The sequence below is a fragment of the Pogona vitticeps genome, chromosome 14, assembly GCF_051106095.1.
Source record: "Pogona vitticeps strain Pit_001003342236 chromosome 14, PviZW2.1, whole genome shotgun sequence".
In the NCBI taxonomy this organism is placed as follows: domain Eukaryota; kingdom Metazoa; phylum Chordata; class Lepidosauria; order Squamata; family Agamidae; genus Pogona; species Pogona vitticeps.
Window position 1 is genome coordinate 8,523,412 of NC_135796.1, and position 21,468 is coordinate 8,544,879.

Sequence of the window (21,468 nt, forward strand, 5' to 3'; positions counted from 1 at the left end):
ACCAACATGAATTTGACCCAACTCCAGGAGGCAGTGGAAGACAGGAGGGCCTGGTGTGCTCTGGTCCATTTGGTCATGAAGAAGCGGACACAACTAAACAACTAAACAACAACAACTCTTCCTGATATCGATATCAAGTCAACTGATTGGCATTTGCCCAGATCCTCTTTTTTTCCCTTTTGGAAGATATGCATGGCATTTGTTCACCTCCAGTCTTCAGGGACTTTATTGGTTCTCCACAAATTCTTTAAGGTTATTGGCAGAATCTTTGTGATTATTAATTCAAGTTCCTTTAGTACTCTTCAATACAGCTCATCTGACTCCAGAGATCTAAATTCCTTTAAAATAGCTTGGGGTTTTTTAACCTATTCTTTACCTCCTTACCTATCTTGGATGGGCGATCCTCACTGTATCATTGCTTCTCCTTTTGTAGGAATGTCCTGTGACAGATTTTACTTTCTTGGGCTCCATGATCACTGCAGATGGTGACAGCAGCCATGAAATTAAAAGACACCTGCTTCTTGGGAGGAAAGTGATGACAAACCCAGACAGCATCTTAAAAAGCAGAGACCTCACCTTGCCGACAAAGGTCTGCATAGTCAAAGCTATGGTTTTCCTTTCGTGATGTATGGAAGCGAGAGCTGGACCATAAAGAAGACTAACCACTGAAGAATTGATGCTTTTGATCTGTGGTGCTGGAGGAGACTCTTGAGAGTCCCCTAGACTGCAAAGAGAACAAACCTATCCATTTTGAAGGAAATCAACCCTGAGTGCTCACTGGAAGGATAGATCCTGAAGCTGAGGCTCCAATACTTTGGCCATCTCATGAGAAGAGAAGAGTCCCTGGAAAAGGCCCTGATGTTGGGAAAGTGTGAAGGCAAGAGGAAAAGGGGACGACAGAGGACGAGACGGTTGGAGAGTGTCATCAAAACGATCAACATGACTTTGACCAAACTCCGGAAGGCAGTGGAAGACATGAGGGCCTGGAGTGCTCTGGTCCATGGGGTCACGAAGAGTCGGACAAGACTAAACAACTAAACAACAACAACAACAGGCAAAGTGCAAAACAGTTTTGTCTTCTTTCTCTAGCATTTCTCTATCTTTTCCTTGTATTGGATCTATGCTTTCCTTTTTATACTCAACCCCATAGGAATTGTTTGTGTATATGACCTCAGTATCTTACCTTGAGAAGAATGTAACTCAAGAATGTAACTTTCAGCATTTGCAAGCACAAGTAATATCATAGAGCTTTCCATAATGCTGCGTAACATTGTTTCATATGTGCTTGAAATTAATGGATGAATAAGAACATCTATTGAAAAATTAACACAGCACTTTGCATTCTCAGCCACAGCATGCCCCACTACATTACACCTGTGTATCTTGCTTATGCATAATGCCCTTTTGCTTTGTTGCAATCATGACATTTTGGAACCTACAAAGAGTAGAAGAAAAGCTCCTGGAAATAGCATTAATGAATCTCTTTGACGTGGGTGGATGGGGGGAAGAGACTGTATATTTTTTTTTGCTGGAACTCCACTTTCCTTGCTGGAACTGTACAATTTTGGGTCTGATTACACACTGCAGAAGTCCATCCAGGCAGATAGTGCTATGTGGATTTGGTTTCCTTTATAAAGGAGCTTGAGAACCCATGTGTTTTAAAGCAGTGGTTCCTATGCTGGCAGGGATTAAGGGAAGTAGAAATTCAATTCATGTGAAGGGTATCAGATTGGAGAAGGCCCAGTTCAACTTGGAAGGTGATCTCTTGGAACTCAGTGGTAAGTAGCAGATTAAAGAACACAGTCAATATGATGCATACCTGATTAAGACTGTTAGGGGAAGGGCTGTAGCTCAGGGTTAGAGTCCATGCTTTGAACCCATGCTTTGAAGATCCTGGGTTTAATGTCTAAGATTCCTAGTTAAAAAGGACTAGGTATCTGTGAGAGAAAAACCCTTTCTCTACCTTAAGAGTCTAGAATGGTGGTTCCTACCCTTGGGTAAGCCAGGTGTTCTTGGACTGCAATTCCCAGATACATTCACCACCAGCTATGCTGGCCAGGGTTTCTAGGAATTTAAGTCCAGAACACCTGGGTTACCCAAGAGTGGGAACCACTGGTTTAGGGAAATGGTGCCAGCCAAAGTCAATAATATCAATTTAGATGAAGAAATAATCTGATCTGTAAAAATTATCTGAAAGCTTCCTGTGTTCAACTGATAGATTTACAATATTCCTGGAAAAAAAGAATCTTGTTATGGTTGATGTTATTCTTTTAAAAGTGTAGAAATTCAGGCCACATATCAATAATAACCAATTCTCACTCAAAGTATGGATGCATAAATCTTGTTCCATTGTCATGGACATCATCATCTAGTAGGGTTTAGACTCATTGGAACCCAGAGTCTCTGCAGGGCGGGGAACTGATTAAAATGGTCCTCCTAGGAGGCTGATGGATCCAAATGGTCTTCTGGTGGCTCTTGGGGAGTTTCCTGTTGCCTCAGCAGGCAATTCTGTTGAAGTCCTGATTGATCTCTGGGATGGAAAAATGACCAGGGCTCTTGACACAATCACTCCTAGGTGTCCCCTCCAATGAAGTAGAGTCAGACAGGCCCCTGGTTTACTGGGGAGCTGGTGGTGATGAAATGAATGGGATGGAGTTTAGAGAAATGATGATGGAAAATGGTGATGAAGAAGTAATTCTTCTCTTGGGTAAGCTAGATGTTCTTGAACTGCAATTCCCAGAAGCCTTCACCATCAGCTGTGCTGGCCGGGGATCCGTGGAGTTGCAGTCCAAGAATACCTTGGTTATCCAAGGCTGGGAACCACTGTTTCAGAGGTAATCCTTGTTTTATTTACATTCATAGAATCATAAGTGGGAGCCAATATCAAACACATTCTTACCAGAGAGCTGTTCCTTCCCTAAGCTACTATGATGGGAAAGAAGACAATCTGCAACTTTTAAGGAGGTATAAACAAGACACACTTATGGTAGCTAAACACTGGCCCCACTAGCTGCAATTCACTATGGGTAGAACTCTTGCTCCTCCAGATATTTCAGACCACAACACCCAAACAAATCAATCATCAGGATAACTGGCACTGTGATTCAAGGCATCTGGAGAGCACCAGGATGCCTATTCTAATGAAAAAAAAAACTAGATATGGGCACAAGCCACAGGGTCATGAGATGAACAAAGGTTTAGCACTTCCCAGTCCCGCCTCCTCCAGTGAATACTCACATGGAGGCAGTGCCCATAGGAGGCAGGACAGGGAAGCTGGTACTGCCTCTGAGTGGGTGCCTGCCAGGGGAGGTAGGGCTGGGAAGGGCTGTTCATCTGAAAGATGAAACAGCATGAATTTCTGAACTAGCGGTTCATGCCCATCTTAAGAAAAACTATTAAACGTTTGTGGGAAAGAAGCTTTTAAAGATTATGAAAGAATATTATTTAACAAGGTTAGTCTGGAATCCAGGAAATAAAACAGATGAACCGAGCAGCCTTGACTTTTAAAAAGAAGAAAGGGTTGTGCCATTGTGTGCTTTATCTCATAAACCAACCACACAATCTTGCAAAAAGAAAAAGAAAACAACACCTCCCAAAAGTCACTGGTACACAAACACATATCTCTATTGGTGGTCTTCAATAATTTTTAATTTTGTAACTCTTCTGACAATTGCTTACAAGCCATTTTTACCTAAAACTCAAGGTATTAGTAGTTTATGTTATATTTACGTAGCTGTAAAGCTTTGTGTGTGTGTGTGTCCAAAATGCAGGTGACGCTATTATTCAATTCAGAGATTTAGTCTAAGATTCTTTTAACAAGCCAGGTGCTTTAAGAAGTGATGACAAAAATGAATAATAATAATAAAAATCAGACAGTGACTAAGGAAATAACTATTGTAGTAGCTCTGCTTGCTGTCAAGCCATTTCTAAGCACAATTCAAAGTGCTGGCTTTAACCTACAAAGCCCTAAAAGGCTTGGATTCAAGCCATCTCAAGGACCACATCTCCCTTTACGAGCCTGTCCAGGTGTTAAGATCATCAGTGGAGGCCTTTCTCTCGGCCCCTCCACCTTCACAGGTCCACTTGGTAGGGATATGAAAAAGGGTTTCTCTGTTGCTGCTTCCAAACTCTGGAACTTCCTCCCATTGAAAACCAAGCTACTGTATACCGATCCATGTTGTCTTTCCGCAAGCTAACAAAGACCTTTCTCCTCAGGCAAGCCTTCCCTTAGTGACGGGTGTCTGAGAAGGGCTTTTTAAATAGGTGGTTGTTGCTTTTAAACATGTTTTTAATATTTATTTTATTTAAAATGTTTAATAGATTTGTTAAATTCTTTTAACATGTTTCCATACTTAGCATTTTTTAGCTGTTAAATATTATTTTTTAATAATGTAAGCATCCTTTTTAAGGAGAACGGTGAGGTAAAATGTTTTAAATAAATAAATTAAATAAACCGCTGTGTAACTTACAAGTCATTCACGGTCCTGAGAAAAAGCTTCAGGAGGATAGATTTTTAAGACCTCTTTGATGGCTGGTACTGAAGGACTTAACAACAAATCACCTATAAGAGAGTTCTATGAGAGAGTTCTATGGTCTTTTTTCCATCAGGGAAAAAAACGTGTTTTGTGCTTACCAAACCAAACCACTGCACCAGCAGGCAGCAACGTGACCAAAGAGATGAAGGCCGTTCTTAACATAACCTGATTTCAAGCCCTTTTGAGCTTTATTGGTGAACATTTACATTCTCATGTATGGCACAGACTCCACACTCCTGTGGACTTTCACATTTCCCTTATAAAAGGCCTTCTCCATGACTGTATAGGAGGTGGGGAGCATATAATAATGTATTAATCATGTAGCATGCTTGCTATAGAACATGCATTTATAACAGCATTTGTTGTATTTTTAATAAAAAATAAAATATAGTAAAAACAAAAAATGTTTCAAGTCTGCTGAATCCCACATGGCCCGTACTCCAAAGATAATTAAGAGATGACGATGTAGGACCATCTTTATCACACCCTTTTATATACAAATAACATCCCCTATGTGATTTACAAAATATATGAAGAAGCTGTCTCCCTCAACATTTATTTATTTAGATATATTTATAATGCAGCTGTGAGGGTGGTTGGACAAGGAGAAATGCTCATAAAGGGAGATGTGGTCCTTAAAATGGCTTGGACCCAAGACATTTAGGGCTTTATACCAGCATTTTGAATTGTGTCCGGAAATGGACTGGCAGCCAGTGAAGCTGCTTAATGAGGGAGTTATATGTTTCCTGTAACCAGCCCAAGTCTTGCTGTGGCATTTTTGACCCACAGGAGCTTCTGAACACTTTCCAAAGGCAGCCCCACATAGTGTGTTACAGTAACCCAGCTGAAGTGTAATTAGGGCATGTGAAACCATGGCAAGATCAGATCTCTCAAGAAAGAGATGCAGCTGGTGCACTAGTTTTAACTATGCAAAGCTACTCCTGGCCATCACTGAAACCTGGGCATCCAGGCTCAGAGGAGAATCAGGAACACTTCCAAGCTGTGCAACGGTGTTTTCAGAGAAAGCGTAACCATATGCAGCACAGGCTGCATGTTGCTTTATCTGCTTTTTGAATGACCAAGGGCACCTCTGTCTTGTCTGGATCAAGTTTCACAGTTTGTTCACCCACATCCAGACTATTACTATCACCAGACACTGATCTAGAATTGAAATAGCTTCCTTGGATTTAGATGGAAAGGACAAATAAGAGTTGGGTGTCATCCTTGTACTTGTACCAAATCCCAAAATCCTGGGCAACCTCACCTAGCAGTTTCATGTAGATGTTAAATATCATAAGCCATAAGGGACAAAATAGAACCCTGAGAGACACCAAGCCAATGGCCAGGGTGTCGAACAAGAGCCCCCAGCACCATCCTCTGGGTTCTCCCCTCCAGGAAGGACAGGAGTCATTGTAAAACAATGCCTCCAGTTCCATCCCAGATAGGCAGCCCAGAAGGATACTATGGTTGATGGTATCAAAAGATGCTAAGAGGTCCAACAAAACCAACAGGGACGTAACTCCCCCTATCCAGTTACAGGCTGAGGTCATCCCCTAAAGCAACCAAAACCATCTCCATGTCATAACCAGGCCTGAAGCCAGACTGAAATAGATCTAGATAATTTGTCTCATCCAGGAACCTCTGGAGCTGAGAAGCCACAACCCACTCCAGCACTTTGCCCAAGAATGGGATATTAGAGGCTAGCTGGTAACTATCCAACGCTGTGGGGTCTAAGGAGGGTTTTTTCAATAACGGTCTTACTACTGTCTAAACATGTTCTAATCCTACCCTACTGTTAGGAGACATTCACTACCCTTCACACCCACTCAGCCAGCCCCTCTCTCTATTATAAGCCAGGATGGGCAAGGTTCCAGCAGACAAGTGGCAGCCTTCCCCTCTCCAAGGGTCCTGTCCACATTATTAGGCTGCAAAAAGTGAAACATATCCATTAACACAGGACAAGCAGGGGCCATAGTTACATCCACAGGACCTATATTAACCATGGCATCCAGGTCAGAGTGGAATCAAGTAGTTTTGTCTGCAAAGTGCTGTGCAAGTTCTTCACAGCAAGCTGCAGTGTGGCCTGCACTTTCTTCTTGGAGGCTGGCCTGTAAAGGGTCCTTAACCACTTGAGAGAGCTGTGTGTGGCAACTGTGCAGATGTAATGGTGCCACAGAATAATTCTTCATCACCACCACTGCCATGGAATAGGTGTTCCAATGGGCTCTAGCCTGTGTTTGGTCAGATTCACTCTGAGTTTTCCATCATCGTTGCTCTAATCTCCATCCCATTCATTTCATCACCACCAGCTCCCCAGTCTGTCTCTACTTAATGGGAGGGGATACTTAAGAGTGATTGTGTCAAGAGCCTTGGTCATTTTTCCATCCCAGAGATCAACCAGGACTTCAACAGAATTGCCTGCTGAGGCAATAGGAAATTCCCCAAGAGCCATAAGAAAACCATTGGGATCCATCAGCCTCCTAGGAGGACCATCTTAATCAGTTCCCCGCCCTGCAGAGGCTCTGGGTTCCAACGAGTCTAAACCCTACCAGATGATCATCTGTCCATGACAATGGAACAAGAGATAGTTCCTCCATACCCAAATCATCAACATCTACTCTGGCACAGAAACTAAGTCTAAAGTGTGCCCTGCAGCATGAGTGAAGGCAGATATCAACTGGAAAGATCCATGATTGTCATGGAGGACATAATGTCTTGAGTCACTCCTGACCAAGCATGGATGTTGAAGTCCCCCAGCACAACAAGCCTAGGAAATGCATACCACCCCGGAGACCAGCTCAGCTTGCTCAGGAAGGGAAGCTGCTGATGTTATCAAACTCTGGGTTTCCTTTCATCCTTTCCACATCAGTATGGATGTGAGTGGCCAACAGGACTGTTATAGTATAATGTTTATCTGGGTTGTAATTAAGGCATGAGATGGATGTATTTATGCATCCATATTTTGAGTGAGAATTGAGTATTGGTCTGTGGCCTGAATTTCTATACTTTTAAAGGTATAACATCAACCATAGCAAGATTTTTTCCTCAGGAATATTTTAAATCTATCAGTTGAACACAGGAAGCGTTCAGATAATTTTTACAGATCAGATTATTTCTTTATCTAAATTGTATTATTGATTTTGGCTGGCACCATTTCCCTAAACCAGTGTGTTCCAAGAGATCGCCTTCTAAGTTGAACTGTGCCTTCTCCAATATGGCATCCTTCACATGAATTGAATTACTGTACTACTTTCCTTAATCCCAGCCAGAATGGAAAATGGCCAACAAGAAGGTGTGATGTAACACAAAGTTGGTCCCTGGTCCCAGAAGTACTCATCATAATTATTATTCATCATGTTCTTTCAAACTGTCAAGTCTGTGACAGTTTTGGGTGCTTCCAAAAAATTCGTTTGGATCAAAGGGTGCTCTGATGTTGGCATATCCCCTACAAGATAGATACTACATCTGTCAACTAGTGGCACTAACTTGTCTGCTACTATAGACAAATGATTCACATTGTCCCAAAATGTCACTATATCTCATATACTAGAACTTCCAGACCCACAATGTACACATCAAAAATTTGAAACACCAAAGGTGCCTTAATAGTGCCTGTGAGAACATAATGTGTGGATGAAACAAACAAATATTTTAAAATCTTGTCTTCAGGGGACAAACTGGTTATGGAACGGAAATTGCCTGAAATTCCATGTACAAGCAGTAGTAAATCTAGATTTTATCAAAACTTAAAAAACTTATTTTTTGTACTATCACTACCAGTAGCTACTACCAGCACAGCCTCTGGTCATGCTACTAGCTGTAATCCAAAGAAGTAATTTTTGGAGCTGTACACTTGGTGATGAAATGTTTTCTAGTCCATGTGACCAAAGTCCTTTTTACCTGGAGAGACAAGAAATCAAACATGCTATACTGCTAAGTAATGGCTGTACCAATTACAGTGGGGTCTTGACTTGAGAACTTAATCTGTATTGGAAGGTGGTTCTCAAGTCAAAAAGTCTGTAGGTCAAGTCTCCATTGACCTACAGTGCATTGAAAACCGATTAATCCCGTAACAGGCCGTTTTTGTTCCATTTTGGTTTTTTTCTGGTCTGCAAGTCAATTCTCAGGCTGCAAGTCAAACCTAAATTTTGCGGCCAGAGAAGTCTGTAACTCAAAAAGTCTGTAAGTCAAGCCGTCTGTAAGTCAAGGGTTCACTGTAATGCATTGATAGATGGTATAGCAACTTTCCTCAACAGGACTGGGGCTGTCACTACTAGGTGAGGAAAATGTCCAGAAATTCCATATATGTTTTTTTTTTAATTCTGTGGAGGAAAAATTGGGATATACATCTAAAAAAGTAATAACAGTTGTGTAAGAGAAGGGCAGTTTGTGGAGTTAGAACGCCCCACCTTCTTTCCTGGCAGCGACAATAAAATCATTGAATACCCCACATTACATACCCTCCTCACCATTAGACTTCCTTGTTCCCCTGAGCCCAGCTGCAGTCTTCACAGTGGTGACAGGGAGATTTTTCCCATCATTTTTATACTGTAGTGAACTGTATCTCTTATAAGATTTTGAAGTGACTTGGTCCTGAATGGGTAATTAAGACCTGTTCCTGATAGAGGTGACAATAACTGCTAGAACTGATCAGCTAATCAGACATAATCAGACATAGATACACATTTATCCTGGGAGAGGGTGGCTGTCATGGTGAGGGCCTGCCCTACCCTTTAAAATCTACTACTACAATAGAAGCCCCATATCCATGCTGGCTTGGTTCCAAGTCATCCCCCCCCCCCCCGCCGTGAATACTTAAAAGCGCAGACAGTAGCAAACACCTAGCGAACATCTAGTAAATATGCTTTTAAACTGTAATTCATTGATTTCTTACTTGTATGGAAAGATGACTTTTTTTCAATCAGAAACCTCTTTTTCTACCAAGCTACCAATTATCCTGTAGCTTCTCTGTGAAACTTTGTTGCAGGCATTCTGAAAATTTGGCCTGGATTCGAGGAATGGATCTGCAGAATTTAAACAGCTTCTGATGATCTGATTTAATTGACTGCATGTGACCGTGGATGAGTGAATCAGTAGATCCCATGGATACTGGGCTTCTACTGGACATCATTAGTTAATAAGTATTCCTTTGAGCACCAGCTTGCTTCATCAGCAGCATATCTGACAAGGGATATATGCCTTAACCCAATGACATTAGGAGACATACAGAAGCTTATTTGGATGGGGAAAGGAAGATCACATAGGCTTCCCTAATTGTAGGAACCTGGGTGGATCAGGCTGAGAGTCCATTTAATGAAGTTAGTGGCATAGAAGTTGAACATTCTCTTGATACCCAACACCTGATTTTTAAAAATACAATCCTTTCTCAGTCAATGAATCCAAGACAAAAAAGGAAAAGGGAAAAGGAAAAGATGGCACCCTACTCTATTTCAAGTACAAGAACTGCCCAGACTGGCAGTTGGATTCTACTTTAGTATTGGAATTGGGAAATGGTTAGCCAGCAACCATGAAGGCAACAGACTAATCTATAGGGAGCTAAGTACACACAGCTGGATTGTTCGTGAAAAGGGAAAAAGCCAGAATGCCCAGGAAGAACTGTTGTGAGGTGTGATGCCACTGTTGCCACACAGCTTATTGCTGCCTGAGACAGTTGTTTTCAATTGGCTTCTGCTAGTACTGGCCTAATCATCACAAAAAAACCCAGACCTCTGGAAATATCTTCATTTTTACCCAGCAACCAGTTTACGCAAATGCTGCAATAATTTGAGCCATGATGAACAGGTAGAGTGCAACGGAGAAAGCAAAAACAGTTCAGCAAATGTTGGAGAAGAATCTGTAATTAGGTGAGTACTCACAAATGTGTGCCTTCTTCTGCACACTGAGTTCCTTCCATACAAACCCCGGTAACCTAGTTGTAAGCATACTGCTATGTCTTGATGGAGGAGTGGGAAACAAAGGGACCTCCAGATGTTGCTGCATGGCAACTTCCATCAGCTCTAGCCACCACAAGCAAGGATGAGAGAAGATGGGAGTCGAAGTCCAGCAACACTGGATGGATTCCCATCCCTCCTTTAGAAACTGATCAGAAAGAGAGATTTTGTGAGTCCTGACAGGCGAATTTCACCACCCTCCAGGGAAACAAATTCCAGTTAAAAACAATCTTTTCTGTATAGCACCTAAGAATGAGAAATGAAACACTTTAGTTTCCCCTCTCTGCTGAGGAGACAACACCTGCTTTGCAAAAGTAGGAATACAGCAGGAACAGGTCTATCACCTGCAATCAGCCTCCCTGGCCCCCACCAAGGCCCACAGTCTCACGAGGACTCCAAGCCTTCTTGACTGCAGCTACCGCTCTTTCCTCTGGCACCGTCACATCCCCTTACCCCTTTGAATGTGTAAGAGTAATAAGAATGGAGAGATAAAAATATAAAAAGATGCCCACTGGATCAAATCAAAGGCCTGTCTAGCTCAGTATTCAGTTCCCACAGTAACCAGTCAGCCCAGTGCCTAACAGAAGCTCACAAGCAGGATGTAAGTGCAACAGCACTCTTCTGTTCCAAAGCAAATGTCCCATTCCTGTAGAGGTTTGATCTGGCCACAGTGACACATGCCTTAGTTACATCCTGCCTGGATTACTGTAACATGTCCTATGTGGGACTGCCTCTGTTCAGAAACTTCAGCAAATCCAAAAAGCAGTAGCCAGCTTGCTAACTGGGCTAGTCACAGAGATCACATAACACACCCCCCCCCACACGGCAGCTCCACTGCTGATTGATTTCCCTTTATGAGCCTGCTCAGCAGTTAGGATCCTGGGATCTTTCTCTTGGTCCTGCCACCTTCACATGTGCTTGCTGGTGGCACAGGAGAGGGCCTTCTCTGTTGCTACTCCCAGACTTTGGAACACTCTCCTAAAGGAGACTTCTTTGCTGTCCCTCTACAAGCAGGTGACCTTTCTCTTCAAGCAAGCTTTCCCTTAATAACTAGCTGCCTGAGTGGAGTTTTTAATGGATTGTTGTGCCTTACTGCTTTGAAGTGTTCCAACGTTGTTTCTGTTTATCCTGTTTTAGTTTTGCATTTGTTTGATCCTTTGTAGTATTTGTATACTTATTGTTTTTAGCTTTAAATATTGCCTTTTAATGATGTACACCACCTTGGTTGGGTCCTTCTTAAGGAGAAAGGCATGGTAAAATATTTAAAATAAATAAATAGAAGGCATAGTATCTCTTATTATTGCAGCACAACTAATAGCCATTGAGTAGACAAAACCTTGGAACTGAACCAGCTTTCAAAGCTGCTCATATTGGTGGCCATCTCTGCATTTTGAGACCACCAATACCTGGTTTAATCATGTACGATGCAGTATCTGTCCTTCTCTCCTTGAGCTGGATTGGGCCCAGAGGGAGACAGAACAAACAACAAAACAGGTAAGGTGGAAAGCTCCTGAATGATATCTCACCCCATAGCATTAGAACCCTAAGCAGGAGGAGATGGCCCTCCAAACCAGAGATAAGAAGAGAAGATGTTACTGGGAGGCAAAGATGGAGCCATGGTATCTTTCTGCATCATCTCCTGCCCTTCTATCAGGGTGGGCAAAGTGCAGTCCAGTCTAAAGCTCTTCCAACTCTCACCATTCCTTACCATTGGCTACTATGCTAGCTGAACCTCAAGGAAGTTGCAGTGCAACCACCTCTGCAGGGCAGCACTTTGCCCATTCATTTCATACACAGTTTACAAATCCTTGTACAGTATAAAGGAAATTCAGAAGGACTAGTCAAGAAGCTTTGCCATGAAACCTGGGCCCTCCAAATGTGTTGGACTACCTCTTCACCATGCTGGTTGTGGCTGATGGGAGTCAGTGTCCAAGAGAATCTGAAGAGACAGCAGGTTGACAGAAGCGTGAAGGAAGGAAACAAGAAGGGTGGGGGATAGATTCTGGCCTTTAGGTCAAAACATGGCATGAAACCTATCTCATGCATGTTGGACATGCCTATCTAGTTCTTTGATGCCCACAATTTCTATCTCAACCACGTGTAGCAATTCCTATCCCCACAGCCAGGCTTTCTTTGCTCACAGCAGGACTGACATACAGGCTGGCACACATGTCCCTCCTTGGAACTACATTTCCCCCCTATTTTCTTTCTAGTGCCCTCTCCCTATGCTACCTCACTTTCTCTCCCCACTTCCTGCCTTCCCCTGTGCCCCAGAGCCTACAGAGACCTCGGGTTTATTTTTAACTTCCCAATTTTGCAAAAGCGGCCTTTAGGAATTGTCACCACGGATGGAAGGGGGGGGGAGAGAAAGGCTCTCCACGTTCGGCCCCTCCTCTTTCTCGTTGTGGGTGGGAGGGAGGAAGACGGCGTACAGAGGAGGAGCGAATGGGTGGTGAGTGGCCAAGCAAAAACCTGATGGAGGTGGGAGTGAAAATGGGGAAGGATGGCCTCCTCGAACTCCAGGAAGAGGCATCTCGCCCTCCGTTATGAAGCCAGCCAGCAACACACGCCCAGAGGCACCTGCAGGGCACGGCGGTCTCCCTGTCCCCACCTTCCGCTGCCTTGCGCCTCTCTCCGGCGCCGAGCGCTCGGCTGGCCAAAGCAGCCCCCGTCCCTCCTTGCAGCCCAACCATCCTCCGTCCATAACGGCCCCGCTTCCCCGGCAACCCGGTCGCCCCCGCCGCCTCTTCCTCCCCCCTACCTCCAAGGTGCGGATCTCCTTTTGCGTGAGGTCGTTGGACGTGGCGCATTTGGTGCGCAGCCCTTCTAGGTTGGAGATGCTGATGTCGATCATGTTTTGGACCAGCTCGCACTGCTGCAGCGCTTTCTGCAGGCTCAGCGGCGGCGGCGGCGGGAGGGGAGGCGGAGGGGGAGGGGGCAGCGGCGGCGGCGGCGGGAGAAGCCGCGGCGGCGGCGGCTGCTCTTCCTTCGCCGGCGCGCCGGCCTCATCCATCGCTCGCTCCTCGGCCTCCTCGTCCTCCTCTTCCTCCCGGATCAGGGGGATGGAGGAGCCGGCGCCGCCGCCGCCACCGCCAGCCCGCTCCCCCCAGGCAGCCGCGGCGGCGGCGCTGCGGCCGCCCCCTCCTCGCCGCCCCCACCGCGCCAGACCGCCGCGGAGCCGCTCCGTTCGCGCTGCCCCTTGATCGGCGGGCGGCTGTCCCACGCCGCCGCCGCCTCCGTCAAAGCCAGCGAGCCCCTCGCGTTTTCTCCGCCTGAGTCCCTCGCCCGCCCTGCGCGCAGCAGCGGCAGCGGCAGCAGCAGCGCCTCCTCTCGGGGAGGGGTCGGGGCGGGGCGCGTTCAGACCACGGGGGAGCCCCGGGATGCGTTCACACGGCGCTAGCGTCTCCGACGGCGGATGCTCTCTCAGCCGCCAAGCCTGGCCGGCAAGGTGTCGGGAGAGGAAAGGTGCCGGCGGGAAGCGGAATGTCGAAAGAAGCCCCCGCGGGCAGGATCGGGACTCTGGAGTTGCTCCCACCCTGCAGCACAGGCTGGCCCGCGGCCTCCGGCACGCGTCCCGCGGTGCCAATCAAGCCGGCGAGGGGAGGACGGCTCCCGCGCATCCTCTCCACCCGGGGAGATCCCCCAAGCCACCGGCATTGGGGGGGGGAGAGGGGAGAAGAGACGGAGAAGGAACCCACCCCCACCGAGCTGTTCAGCGCGAGGGCGGGGGATCCGTGGGGCGGTCAAGGGAAGACCTTCTCTGAACATAGGCAGCGCCCCCCCTTTTTTTGGTCCACCACGCCGAGGGGTGCTTCACAGCTGAGTCAACGGCTCCCTCATATTCCATTCCCGTCTTTTGAGGGTGACGAGGTTAAATTAATGGGGCGCCTGAGTGTAACGAAAGAGTTTCATTTCTATTTTTCCCAGTCCCAGGAGCCTTCGTCCCTGTCTCCGTTGGTGGGCACCGGCAGAGACAGCCAGCCCCGGGTCCTCGGTCACGCGCTCTGCCGCTACCCCAAAGCTTTCTCCTGTCCGTCTCATTTTGACTCCCGATTCTTCTAACTCCTTCCACGTTCACTGGGAACAATTCTCCGGAGTTTTCAGGCAGATTGTCTTTCACAACCCTCCCTGGCAGGGTGAGGACTGAACCTAGCAATTTCTGTCTACAAATCATCTACCTGCCCGACCGTCAACTGCTCTAAGCGACTTCGGTCTGTTCCAAAGCTGTATGGAGCCGAAGATGCCACGCTTTAAACTTGCCATCTTTTCTACCGCGAGCTGTAATTTTCCTGTGTTCTGCCTAAAATTAGAGAGTAAATAAATGCAACTCCACCCGACTGTGGCTTCCCTGGATATTTTGCACCTATTTGTAATTGGGAACAATCTGTCAGGGCTTGGACACAGGTCTTTCCCAGCTTCAGTTGTCTGGGGACATTTAACTGAACAGTGGACACAGGGCAGCCCAACAGATGTTGTCAGACTGCAGCTTCTATCAATCCTAGACAGCACAGCCAACAAGGAGGAACTCACAGACAGTTGCAATACTTTGCCCACTCCTGCCCTAACTGGGCACCAAACCTGTATGCAAAGCAGGTGCTCTGTCACTGAACAACCACTTCTCAAATTGCATATATCACCTGAGACTTAGGGGAGGGACCTGCTACTCAACAACAGAGAACCTGCTCTGAACACAGGCTCAGTACCTATCCTCTCTAAATGTACACCCAAGCCAATGGTTTATTTGCCCAGTAACAGTGGGGAGTAATGAGATTCAGTTTCATACCCGAGTCAAATTAGCCAGCATACAAAGTAAGGCAAGATAAATCCAGCTGTTTTACAGATGTTGTGACTGTTACACAACAGTAGTGTTCAAATCTGCTGTAGGTTGAGCGTGAAAGAACCTTTATTTCCTCTGAAGCCAGCATGGAAACCAAACTGGTAGATGGAAAAAAGTTGTCCTTCCACCTGGCCACTCGCCCACCTACATGGAATTCCTAGTCACCCACGGCAACCAGGTGAGTTGTTAAATACTAAACAGTAAACACTGTTGAGCTGAACGGTACATGGGTGAGAATACAGTCAATTTTCTACCTCTTTTTTATGGAAGTAAAGCCTACTGAACTGACTAGGACTTAGTTGTAAGTGAACATACATGAGGCCACATAGTATAATATGGTCAGCAAACGATATTTATCAGGGGAGAAGAAAAGACTATTCTACCGTTACACATTTAAAAGCATTTTTCCTGTGAAATTAACAGGGGGGGGGTTATAAATTGCTAAACAAGGTTCAGAAGAAGGATTCCCAGACCCAGTTCTAAATTGATCCCCTTTCTTAGCTCCAGGCTTGAAATCTGCTACTTTGGCTGACAAAATGAAGTCATATAAGAAATATTATTGGTTTGGTTGGTTTTTTTCCTTGCAAATTAGATAAGAAGCAGGTCACAATAAGACCAGGCTTAGAGACATGAAAGCTGATATTCTTGCCCTCCCCTTGACACATCTACCTTATGGCTGGATATATAAGCAACCACAAGACACATAAGAGATGAAGAATAGATCAGATGGCACAAAATAGGGCTGCAATTAAGACAGCCCTTTATTGTTAACAGCCTTTTTAAGGGTGTTAGCAATACATATGCTAACACCCTTAAAAAGGCAAGACAGACCTTTAGCATCCAGAGGATTGGTGAGGCCCCAAAGCAACAAGTGGAATTGTTCCAGGTGGCCTGCAGCCTTACCAGTTCTGGCCATTCAAGGTTTCGTTTTGAGTTCACTAGTCCTAGTGACCAGTTTGCAGCCTTTTTTAGAGCAAAAATTGAGGCTGTTTGTGCCAACTTTGACTCCACCAGCATTCTAGTTGATCTAGGGGTGACCATCACTGCCCCATCTCTCAATGCCCAGCTGGGTCTGTTTGACCCTGTAGTAAAGAAGGAAGACTCCAGGGTGATACCTAGCTGTAGGTCCACTACCTCCTGGCCTGATCCAGGGTTAACAAGTTAAAACTGAATCCAGACAAAATGGATTTTGCTCCTGGAGGGAACTCTAATAGGTTATAGGGGATGGTCCCTAGGCTGGATGGTACTCCTCTCCAGTTTAGGGACCAATGCATTCTTCTGGATCTGGCTTTCTTGGGAATCCCAGATTGCAGTCGTGTCTAGATCAGCCTTTAACCAGCTTAGGCTGCTCATCCAACTACACCCCTATCTAGATAAGACTCCCTCAGGATTTTGGTGCAGGCCCTGGTCATCACCTGGATTGACTACTGTAATGCTGTCTACGTTGCGCTTCCCTTGAGTCTGATCCAGAGACTTCAGCAGGTCCAGGATGCAGCAGCCAGACTGATGGTGGGTGTGAATAAATTTGAGCATATAATTCCAGTTCTGACTCAACTCCACCAGTTGCCCAGTGCATCCCAGATCAGGTTCTAGGTTTTGAAACTCACATACGAAATCCTCCATGGTGCCTTGCAGGTGCCTCTGGGCCCACGTTATTTGTCGGAACGTCTTTCCTTAATGTCATCCGCCCGATGCACAAGATCATCCCAGTTGAGGCTCCTCTGGGTAGCCACCTGAGGGAGGCCCATAAATCCTACAAGAGATAGGGCTTCCTTTGCGGTGGCTCCAACTTTATGGAACCACTTTCTGGAGGAACTCCATCTAGCCCTGTTCACATTTAGGAAGCAATTAAAGACGCTGCTTTTCAGGAAGGCTTTCCACCTGACCCTAGCTGACCATCTTCTCCCCACCCTTTCCTCTGTCCTCTCTAAATTTATATGATTAGTCTGTGCCATCTGTTTTTAGGGTTATTGCTGTTGCCATTAATATCTTTATCTTTATTTTTTGATCATATACGAATACAAATATCCCTGCACAGGTGGCATTAACGAGAGTCCAGCCCCATGGGGCTGGATGGTCCACTCACCAATCCGCCATGGACGTGGATGGCATGATTCTCCACAGCGCGCGATCCGCTCACCACTCCTGGCAGGAGGCAGGACAAGCCTCGCTGCAAGATTGAAAAGTGGTGAGCGGATTGCGCACTGCGGAGTCATTCGTAGAATCGCACTGTCAGCGTACAGGGCGGATCAGTGAGTGGACTGTCCGGGCCCATGGGACTGGACCCTCGTTAACACCACCTGTACGGGGGATATTCATATTCATATACAAATATCCCCATCTCTAGTTGTAACCACGCACAGTAGTGCCTCGGCACTAATGGGAGTGGGATACAAATTGAATGAATGAGTGAATGAATAAATGAATGAATGAATAAAAAAATTATCTCCAACATGTCATGTTAGTTTGTGAAAAAAAGTCTTATTAATAGCACTTTATTTCCACCACTTATTTTGTGTTTGAAATTTGAAATTACATTTGAAATACAATGTTTTATTTTTATTTATATGTATTGTTTTAGTTGATCATAAACTGCCCAGAGTAGTGCAACTGCACTAGTGGAGTGGTATACCCATTTAATAAACAAACAAACAGTGATGCTTCAGTGTTGGAGGTCAAGGTTTTGTTTAAGTTATATTTGTGGAAAATTCTCATAGAATGGCTCAGCATTTTGAAGGGTGTATTTTCAATTTTTTTCTGATTGGAACATTGTTGTTCCAAAATGAATATGCTTGCAAAGAGTAACAAGAACTTTCTGATTAGGTGTTGCAAAACACTGCAGGAATACAATAGTTGAAGCTGGTGATAACCAGGTCATCTATACTTGGGGACGTTATTTCTGGGAACCATATCTCCCCAAGTCCCCCAGCATGGTCACTGACCATAGAAGTCTAGAAGTAGTAGTCCTCAAAAGCAACTTTCTGAAGTTGTAGCTAATGTATGCAGACTTGTAGGATCTGCATTAGTTTTTTAATTAGAAGTGGAAGATGCACTACCAGAGCCAGGTACAAAGTGGTGATTCATGTAGCTGGTAAGGATTAATCGCATTATGAGGATGTGTGGGGGAGACCTGCCCCCAAATGTTTGGTTAAGATTCCCACCTCTAGCCTCATCTGAATGTATGTTCAGCCCAGTAAATTGCAATTCCATAACATCTGAACAGCCACGAGTTCCTCACAGTTGCCTTAAATGCTCCAGCACTAATTCCAGATGTGAAATCATGATTCAGGATTCAGGATTGACCTCTAGCTCAAATTAAGGCTTTACTCCTTCAGCTATAGTTTGCACCTAGACAAATGAAGCAGGGGCTTACTTCTACAAATCTTTCAAACTGCTGATTGCAAGAGGCTTCCAGTCTTAAATGCCAGAAAAAAGCCTTAGCAAGCCTGGGTAATAATTTGAAATCAACCCTGAGTGCTCACTGGAAGGCCATCTCATGAGAAGAGAAGACTCCCTGGAAAAGACCCTGATGTTGGGAAAGTGTGAGGGCAAGAGGAGAAGGGGACGAAAGAGGACGAGATGGTTGGACAGTGTCATCGAAGCCAACATGAATTCGACCAAACTCCGGGAGGCAGTGGAAGACAGGAGGGCCTGGCATGCTCTGGTCCATGGGGTCACAAAGAGTCGGACACGACTTAATGACTAAACGTAAACGTAAATGTTCCCCTTGACAATTTTTGTCCGTCATGTTCAACTCTAGGGGGCAGTGCTCATCCCCGTTTCCAAACCATAGAGCCAGCGTTTGTCCGAAGACAATCTTTCCATGGTCACATGGCCAGTGCGACTTAGACACAGAACGCTGTTACCTTCCCACTGAGATGGTCCCTATTTATCTACTCGCATTTGCATGCTTTCGAACCGCTAGGTTGGCGGGAGCTGGGACAAAGCGACGGGAGCTCACTCAGTCACGTGGATTCGATCTTACGACTGCTGGTCTTCTGACCCTGCAGCACAGGGGCTTCTGTGGTTTAGCCCACAGCGCCACCACGTCCCTTATAATGACTAAACAACAACAAAAATAATTTGAAGGCTGCTGTGATTTGAACTGAGGTTAGTAAAAAGCAAACACACATCACACTGGAAAAGTGTGAGAAATTTCTTCGCTTCACATTTAAATTTGAACTTGAAACATTATTGTTATTTTCAGTATTTAAAGGGGGGAATGAGAAACTTGAAAATAAAGAATTAGTTTCAAATCTTATAGGCACTGCAGGATCTGAGATCGGTAGAAATTGGAAAAACACTCAAGATATCTCATTACAGTGGGGTCTTGACTTAAGAACGGCTTGAGTTAAGAACATTTTGACTTAAGAACCGCTCTCATAGGAAAATATTGACTTGACTTAAGTACTTAGATTTGAGTTAAGAACTGAAAAAAACCACGTGGGAGGCAGGGAAAGTGCAAAATTTGAACTTTCAGTTAACTGTTGGCCAGTGAAAAGGGTGCATGTCTGCTTCCTCACTCCTCCCAGCATTTAGAGAGTGGATTGGGAGACAGTCTTCAGACTGCCTGGTACTGCCTGGACTGTATTTTCCCTGCCTTCCCTGAACCTTTCTTGACCTAAGAAAAAAAGAAACAAAATATCCCCCTCTAGTGGTCAAAGGCAGACTAGCAGCTTCCCATTAGTTTCTATGGACGGAAAAGAGCAGATACGGATCAAATGGTTTTCAATGCATTCCTATGGGAAATGCAGATATGACCTGCGAACTTTTTGACTTGAGAACCGCCTTCCAATATGGATTAAGTTCTCAAGTCAAGACCCCACTGTACAAGCATTTACGAATAAGATATGGCATACAATGTTGATGGCAAAAATGACTAATAAAGTCAGACTATATAGAGGAGAAATAAGGCACCGTCAATTCACTGAAAACTGGAAGCTTTTATTAAAATATGCTAATAAAATAAATCTCGAGACACGTGGTTTGGAAAACAATTTGGAGCATTTAGATTGTTGGTTGATATTTCTTTAAGATGGAATGGGGAATGGTGTAAATGTGATTTTGAGAATTGTGGGGCATAGCAATTGGTCAACAGTTAAATTATATACAGTGGACCCTTGACTTACAGACGGCTTGACTTACAGACTTTTTGCGTTACAGACTTATCTGGCCGCAAAATTTAGGTTTGACTTGCAGACTGAGATTTGACTTACAGACCAGAAAAAAATCAAAATGGAACAAAAACGGCCTGTTACGGGATTAATCGGTTTTCAATGCACTGTAGGTCAATGGAGACTTGACTTACAGACTTTTTGACTTGAGAACTGCCTTCCAATATGGATTAAGTTCTCAAGTCAAGACCCCACTGTAACAAGATGACAGTTTACTATGTTAACCTTTGTATTTATTACTTGTAACAGGATGGATTGTGCTGCTTATATATACCGCCCCATAATGCTTCAAGCACTGTCTGGGCGGTTTACAAGTTAATTATGCAGGTTATACATTGTCTTTTCTTTAGAAATAAAATTTAAATTAATTAAAAAAAAATTAAATTTGAACTCACCAGAATTATACTTCTCTAAATGAAATAAATGCTCCCGTGCTCATACTTTTATGAATTTTACTATGCAGCCCTGCCCTGAAAAAAAAAAACAATAGATGAGCGGGTGTGCAGAAATGCACATAATTGTGAGATAACATTCAAATGTAGTGTTTTAGGGGAAACAGGCTGCAAAAATGCTTATATTAGTCAAAACTGTACCAAAATCTATGACTATAAAGAAATGTGCAAAAATACACACAATACAAATATATATATGCATGCTCAAAAAGCAACCCTAGAAGTTGATATGGAAATTAGATAAAATAACTTGGAGATAGGAATAAGAAACAGAGAGGGAAAGAGAAATTCCAACCAAAGCTCAAAACACTGGGTTTGAAAACTAATTTATCTGTGTTATATATGAAAAATATGACAATTAATTTAGAATATTTAATGTTGAATTCATAGAATCATAGAATAATGACATTGGAAGGGACCTATAAGGCCATCAAGTCTAGCCTCCTCCTCAATGCAGGAATACAAATCAAAGGATATCTGTCAGATTACTTTCCAAATTTTATCTTCAGTGCCTCCAGT

General features: G+C 44.5%; 1 protein-coding gene across 2 annotated transcripts in view; it reads right to left on the bottom strand.

Moving 5' to 3' along the window:
- Positions 1-13,797, bottom strand: part of KSR2 (kinase suppressor of ras 2) — a 349,645-nt gene extending 335,848 nt beyond the window's left edge. For both annotated transcript variants that reach the window (XM_078381644.1, XM_020812104.3), the window contains exon 1: positions 13,248-13,797. In XM_078381644.1, the coding sequence (XP_078237770.1) occupies positions 13,248-13,499 (252 nt within the window). In that variant the 5' untranslated portion in view covers positions 13,500-13,797. The remainder of the gene's footprint in view (positions 1-13,247) is intronic.
- Between the last annotated feature and the right edge of the window lie 7,671 nt (positions 13,798-21,468).